General features: G+C 47.7%; 1 protein-coding gene across 1 annotated transcript in view; it reads right to left on the bottom strand.

The window, feature by feature from the left end:
• Tgm3 (transglutaminase 3) overlaps positions 1-6,990 on the bottom strand; it is a 44,085-nt gene that overhangs the window by 27,352 nt on the left and 9,743 nt on the right. The window contains exons 2-5 of the mRNA XM_012515357.2: positions 3,308-3,481; positions 2,747-2,992; positions 2,057-2,175; positions 549-677 (exon numbers count right to left, since the gene is read on the bottom strand). Coding sequence (XP_012370811.2) covers positions 549-677; positions 2,057-2,175; positions 2,747-2,992; positions 3,308-3,481 — 668 coding nt within the window. The remainder of the gene's footprint in view (positions 1-548; positions 678-2,056; positions 2,176-2,746; positions 2,993-3,307; positions 3,482-6,990) is intronic.

Here is a 6,990-nt window from a genome sequence, read left to right as displayed (position 1 = left end):
CTCCTGCCTTACCCTCCCGAGAGCTGGGATTATAGGCATGCACCACCACACCCAGGTTTTCAAGTTTTCTTTCTGAGATTCTTTCCTTGTCTGCCCAAGGCACAGAACAGCCTGCTGCATTCCCCTCCTGATGATCCAGTGCTCTGTGCAGTGGAGGAGCTGGACTACAGCATGCAATGGAACACTTCAGGATCAGCAGGGGACTGTCTTCCTTCCCAGGAGGCCCCACGATAACAGAGTCCTTGCTTTGTATCTTTCTTCCCTTCTGTCTTCTGAGAAGGGCCTTGCTGCACAGCAGAGATGCCTTTGGATCCCACCAGGTGTGGGTTCAGTTCTGCCTTTGTCTGCCTCCTGCTCACTGTGTCTTCAGAAAACCCTTGAACTCAGAGGATTCTCCTGTTCCACACTGACAAAATGGAGTGGTCGTAGCCACCAACGTTACTTGGTGAGGTTCCCTTAAGATGACATTGTAGATTGCATGCAGCTAACCCAGAGTTTGTGGTCAGTGCATGGCAACAACATATCATTATCCTTTGCCTCTTACTCACCATGGCACTCAGCACCCTGCCAACATATTTGGGGTCATTTCTGCGGGCCACATCGGTAGCAGGGTCACGTCGGAAATTCAGACTCTTATCCAGGATGGAGAGGCTGATGTTCAGAATATCTTCTTCATACTGTTGAAAATGGAAAATGATACCAGGTTAGGACAACAGAAATGACAAGTAGCAATTAGTGAAGGAAAGGGAGCTCCGAGGCTGAGAAGCACAGGGCCCATCAGGCTCTTTCACTCTGTGACCTCCTGAACCAAGCACTCCTGGATAAGAGCCACTGGGCCTAGCCTTCAGCCTACAAACTCGTCCTGAGTCCTCTCTGACCACAAGATCCTATGCCCCCATCCCAAAGTGAGCAAGAGGGAGCAGGGCTCAGTTCACCCTTGCTGCTGTGGGAGCACAGCCTGTCTGGCTTTGATTTCTGGGTCTGCATAGTGAAGGGCAGGTCAACCTCATCTCAAAGTCAGTCTGTCTCAGACTGTGGGTTTGAACATATTATGTAGACTCCTGGGAAGCTGGTACCAAAGGTAAATATGTTATTAAGAGACACATCTGAAGCCTTTTCACAAAGTGAGACTTAGGGTGAGAGATTGCTTCTCATACTGGCACCTCCTGCCTCAAAGTCTTTGCATTCGGTTTTCCTTCTGTGTGGGGCCGTCTTCTCCAGGCTGGCTATCAGACTCCCTTGCCACCTTCTGATACTTGATAAAAAGCTCCTTCTCAAACCATGTCACCAGAAATAGCCTCTCTTCACCAGATAGATGCTCTAAATGTCCTTACCTGTCTTTTCCTTTGCTTCCTTCTAAGGAAATTGGTTACAAAACCCCACACAGAGAAGGCAAAGCAGATTGGCTCTGGTTGACTACAGAATGAGTCTGGGATAGTGAGGCATGTCCCTGTTTGCACCCTCCTGGACATCTCGGAGACCCCGCTCTTCATTCTAATACCTTTGTTTATTTTCCGTGGAAAAAGGAAAAGATAGAAAGGTATCCCTGGAGGTTTCTAAGCTGAGCAAAACTGGAAATTCTCTGGACTCAGAAGTAATACAGGACAAAGGTAGTACAGGACAAAGATACCATGGCCTTAAAAAGCCAAGTACATACCACAAGATATCATCACATTTTTTTTGACACAAAATGAATAATAAAAGCTATTCTATTGTCCCTAGGACCTTTCCTGGGCCTTACACTTGTTTATGTACCTAGGCACCAGTACTATTTCATTGTATTGATTGAATTTGTCCCTGTGTTGCCCACTGGATTATGACACCCTCCACCCCACCCTGGAGAGACTAGGTCTTGCTCATTTCCTCTACCTTCAGTGTGTAGCTCGAGGTCTGGCACACAGTATGTGGTCAGTAAACGTCTTCTGAATGAGTGAATGAATGAATGATTGAATGAGTGGCAGGCAAATGGACAGACACAGGGCTAATCTATGGGGCAAGCTGCTGAGCTTCTTGCATAATAAGGTTATTATTCTTAGCCTCCTGATGACCCTTTTACCTGTCCAAAGTTCCAGCCAATCATGCCAATTCGATTTATGCTGCCCACGAAGATGTTGCCAGAATCTTCCTCAACATATTCTTGTCTCTCAGCCTGGTTACTCATAAAGACATCATCCGCTGTTTGACACAAAGAGTAGATACCAGGGACTAGAATCCCACAGGAGACTAAGATGCTCAGTCTCTCCCACTCCTAGAGTGGGGCTGGAACATCCCGACTGTGGCCCATCTCCCCACCTCACTCAGGAAAGAGGTCCTAGGCCTCACTCTCACAGTGATACTGTATATACTGTGGGCTGGGAAGCAAAACCAGACTGTCCTGGGGACTGGAAATGAGACCTCAAGGATGAAGCCCTTGCTCTTTTAGGCAAGAAGCTATTGTGATCCTGCACTTCTGTACTATACTCCTTGCCCCTTGCTCCATAGTGTGTAAAAGCTCATGGATGTTCTTTGAATCACACAGGAAACAGAATTATCTGTTCGTAGGGAGGAACTGGAAGCTCAGAGAGACAGAGTGGCTGTTCAGATGCACACAGCTGATTGTGGTAGAGCTGGCCTGTGGCTTCTCTGAGGTTTCCATGGTCCACAAACTTTCCCTATCAAATCTGAGCCTGTGCATGGCATCTCCCCATCTCCTTTCTGTTCTCACTACCTAGATCAGAGCCGGTAGTGTGGGTGGTTAGAGACCTACCTTGTAGCCATGGGTTAAAGAGCAGTGTGAAGAGCCCAAGTTTCATGGAGGAGACCCTGCCCTTGGAGGAGATCTGAAGGCTCATTGTGTACCATCCGATGGGGGCACTGGCAGGGCTGAAAATGGCAATGGTCAGAGCATTGCCATTATTTTCTCTGACCTCTGCAGCCCAGCCACTGCCTGTGTTTCTCCCCCTGGAGACTGGAAATGTGGCCTTTGTCCTGGCCGACACTGAGGGATTAGGACCTGCGGGAAACCAAAGAGTGTTGGTCAGATTAGGCTCCCACCCAACTGCAGGGGCTCTCAGGCACCTCAACGAGTGAAGCACCCTGTTATAAACTACCTGCTCCTAGTGACTAGAGAGGCCTCGGCTCACACCCCCCTGTGTTTGAGGATGACAACTCTCAGGCCTGAGCTAGGCAATCACTTGTCTAGGGTCACACTGAAGCCATGGCAGAGCTGGGCTTGATCCCAGAGCCCAGTGGCCTAGTTGTCACCTCCCCCCAGGTAAAAGCATCAAGGGCTACTTAGGTGTGGGTGAGAGGGGTGGCAAGCAGGTACCTGTTTCAGTTGTGAGATTCAGACCTTCTTCAGAGTCAAGAGCGCGATTAAAGTTCATTATCATGTGGAACCCCTGCCCCCTGCGCAAGATGATGTCGCGGCTGGAGAACTGGCCCGTGTGATGTTCACGCCGGTTGGTGGCCACCTGCCAGTCGACATTCTGGAGCTCTAAAGCTGTGAAACAGAAAGCAGAGTCTGAAGTGCTGAAGGGGTGAGGTGTGGGGAATGAGTTACAAACTACCAAAAAGGAAGGTGTGGATGAGCTATGTGGCAGCACCCACCTTCTAGAAGGAGCCCTGATAAATCCTGAAGACTTTTGATGTTATGTAATGAGAACACCACAGTTGATTCTCATTCCATAGTTCCAGATGTAGATGCCCAGAGTCACATGACTCAAAGTAACAGAACCACCCTGAGCTTCTCCCCTCAGCCTCTCTCTCATGGGATCTCGCTATGAAGCCTAGGTTGTCCTGGAACCTGAGACCCCCCTGCCTCAGCCTTCTGAGTCACTGGGATTCCAGTCTTACATCAGCACACCTGGCTCAATGGAAGCTCTCCACATACTCTCCTCTCTTCTGGCAGGGTCTTTCTCCTTACATAGTGACCATGAGGTTGCCAGGGATAGGACACTCAGGAAAGTTTCTCTCAGCCAGCCAGCCTAGACTATGTCACTAAGGCATTTTGTCCTGTCTGCTTTCAGCGTTTCTCATTGCTTTGTGGACAGGAGCTGGGACAGAACTGGAAGGGGGAAGATGTGTCAAATTCATGAGCTAGGCTTGCTTTTTTGTCCCATCATAGAAGCCCTGAACACAGAGGTCCTAAAACCCAGCCTCTTCTTCTCATGTGATTGTGGCAGCAGCTAAACTGCCCAGGGTTTATGAGCTACCATGATGTATGAGGAGTTTGGCTCATACAGCTGTTGAGAAATCTATTCCTTGAGTTATGTCTGAGATGTTATGTCACCCACTCCTCTGCAGACCAGACTGAGGTTACAAGAACCGTGGGTGCGATGCACATTCAGGATCAGACACCACACCATCGCATGTGTCAATCTCTCTATCAGAATGTGCTTCCTGAGCTCTGTTCTGATGCCTTTCACACTGCTTGACTGTATTAGAATTAATGGATACATAAATGAAGGAATGTGTGAAGAAAGAAATAACCTAACTACAGTTAAGTGCAAGAGATAATGGATGCAGCCTGGGGTGAATCCACCTCATCCAAATGAGAGACTCAGGGAGGATTTCCCTCCTTCCAAGAAGCATCAGGGCTCAAAAAGGCTGCACCGAAATGCTGGTCCTTAAAAAGAAGACATACAAGTGGCCAACACTGATGTGAAAAATACTCAAAAAACAAAAGGTGTATAGGAGGCAGGCAAAGGAGCCCTTGCACACTGTGGGTGCAAACGTGAATGAGTGCGGTCATTATAGAGAACAAGATGGACATTCCTCCTCCAAATAAAGCTAAGCCAGATGGAGTGGCCCACACCTACAGTCCCAGCCAACTGGGAAGCTGAGTTTGGAAGACTCCAAGTTAGAAGTCAGCTTTGGCAATTTAGGGAGATTGCTTCAAAAATAATAAACAAATAAATAAATAAATAAATAAATAAATAAAGAGCTGGGGAAATAGCTTAGTGTGATGACACTGGGCTTAGTACACTAGTATGGCAAAAAAGAAAAGGAAAAAGAAAAAAAATTAAAACTAGAACTACTACATGACCAGCAACTCCACTCCTGGGTATAAGTCTAACAGAAGTGAAATTGGTATGTCAAAGAGATGTTTGCCCTCCTGTGTTTACCAAAACACTATTTGCAATAGCCAAGAAAGGGAAACAGCCCAAGTGTACATTAGCAAATGAATAGATGAAGAGCATGTGACACTGTAGCTCTACACAATGAAATACTACTCTGCCATAAAAAGTATGAAACCCTGCCTCTTGTGACAGCACAGAGGAACCGGAGATCATTATGTTAAGTAAAATAAGCCAGACATAGGAAGACAAATACTGCTTTCGTCAGAAGTTGAGAGTAGATTTGTGGTTATCAGATGCTGGTGGTGGGGAGGAGGCATAGATAAGAAAGGTTGATGGATGGTATTAAATAATAGTTAGATAGGAATAAGAAATTCTTTGAAGCTGGGTGTGGTGGCACACACCTATAATCCCTGCCCTCTGGGAGGCTGAGGCAGGAGGATTGCAAGTTTGAATCAAGTCTGGGCAAATTTAGACACTGTCTCAAAAAAATAAGTAAATAAAAATAAAAATAAAAAAGGGCTGGAGATATAGCTCTGTGTCAAGGTTCACTTCTCCAGTAACTGCACCCCCCCAAGAAAAAGGTTTTTTTGAACGTTTTCACTGTGAAGTGTTGATAAATGTTGGAGGAGGAGGATATATATAACCTGATTTAAATATTACAGTGTTTGCATGTATCAGAATATCATATGGTATTCCATAAATATCTATAAGTTTAATGTTTTTATTTATCAGCTAAACAATACATTTAAATTTAAGAAGGAAGGACACCCTGGGCCATGAAAGAGGACCATTTTGTCAGTGCGAGGAGACCATCTGTATTTCCAGGCAAGGGGAGGAGAGAGGAGTGAGGTGTGTCATCTGGCTACAACAGAGGCCTGGCAGGGAGGAGAGTGGAAGAGGACAGGATGGAGCAGGGGTCAGAGTGGGATGGGAGGGGCTTCTCCTGAAGCAATTATGGAGGCCGGGCAGCAGCTCTCTGCTCTCTGCGGTGGTGGGTCACACACCTCTCCTGGAAAGGATGCTCAAGAGGTGGCCAGACCACCAGCTCAGGGAACAACCGATGCGTTAATTCATTGGCTGCCAAGAAAACAGGACAGGAACAACAGAGGGGAAAAGAGGAACTTTCCTATACATGGGTGTCCGGTGGAGTTGGCTCACATCTGAGACTCTGTGAGGCACACACTGGTGGGCAGCCAGGCTGCTGGGTGCTGTGTATCTCTAAGGTAATGGTCCCAGCTTTATACTTGTGCCTCTTACCTTCTGTGCATCCCAGCGGTTAGGATTTAATAGAGCTTTACTCTTAGTCGTGCTTTAGAAACAAAGAAGGGCTCTGTGAAATGATTTTCAGCCCCTTCCCAAATCTAAAGGGATGCATGTCCTTCTCCAGAGCACTTGGCTGTCCTCAAACACAAGGCCTCTGACAGCACAGAGCATGCCCCCGACGGCCCCCTGCCCAGCACAGTGGGGAGGAAACAGTAGGAAGGATCTGTGTCTACCACTGGCACCTGCTTCCCCTCCAGTGGGCCCTTGCCCTTTTGGCTCTACCAAAGGCTGTGCACTCTTTGCTGTGGCTATGATGGGTAGCAGAGGCTTCCTCCATTCTTCCCAGAGATCAATGACTTGCCCTTCGGGAGAATGGCCAGGACAGCTGAGGTCCAGTGTGCCTAGGCTGAGGAGACACCTTCCCTCCAAGGGACTGCCAGCAGCAGGGAGACAGGTGCCCTTTGGATGACCTGTTAGATCAGCTCTGGAGCAGTTGTGGTGGCAATGATCAGAGCATTGCTGATGTTTACTGGGCTTCTGGGTGCCAGTTACCGTCACAAGGGTTTACACGCCCATTAAACTGTGAGTGGGACGTGCGTAATCCTCTGTTTTTCAGAGGAGGAAGTTGATGTGTGGAGCAGCCTGGGTCCTGGACAACTGCTCCTTA

Source organism: Octodon degus, unplaced genomic scaffold (assembly GCF_000260255.1).
Source record: "Octodon degus isolate 3935 unplaced genomic scaffold, OctDeg1.0 scaffold00060, whole genome shotgun sequence".
Lineage (NCBI taxonomy): Eukaryota > Metazoa > Chordata > Mammalia > Rodentia > Octodontidae > Octodon > Octodon degus.
The sequence above is the reverse complement of the archived record's forward strand: the minus strand, read 5'-3'. Positions and strand labels throughout refer to the sequence as shown.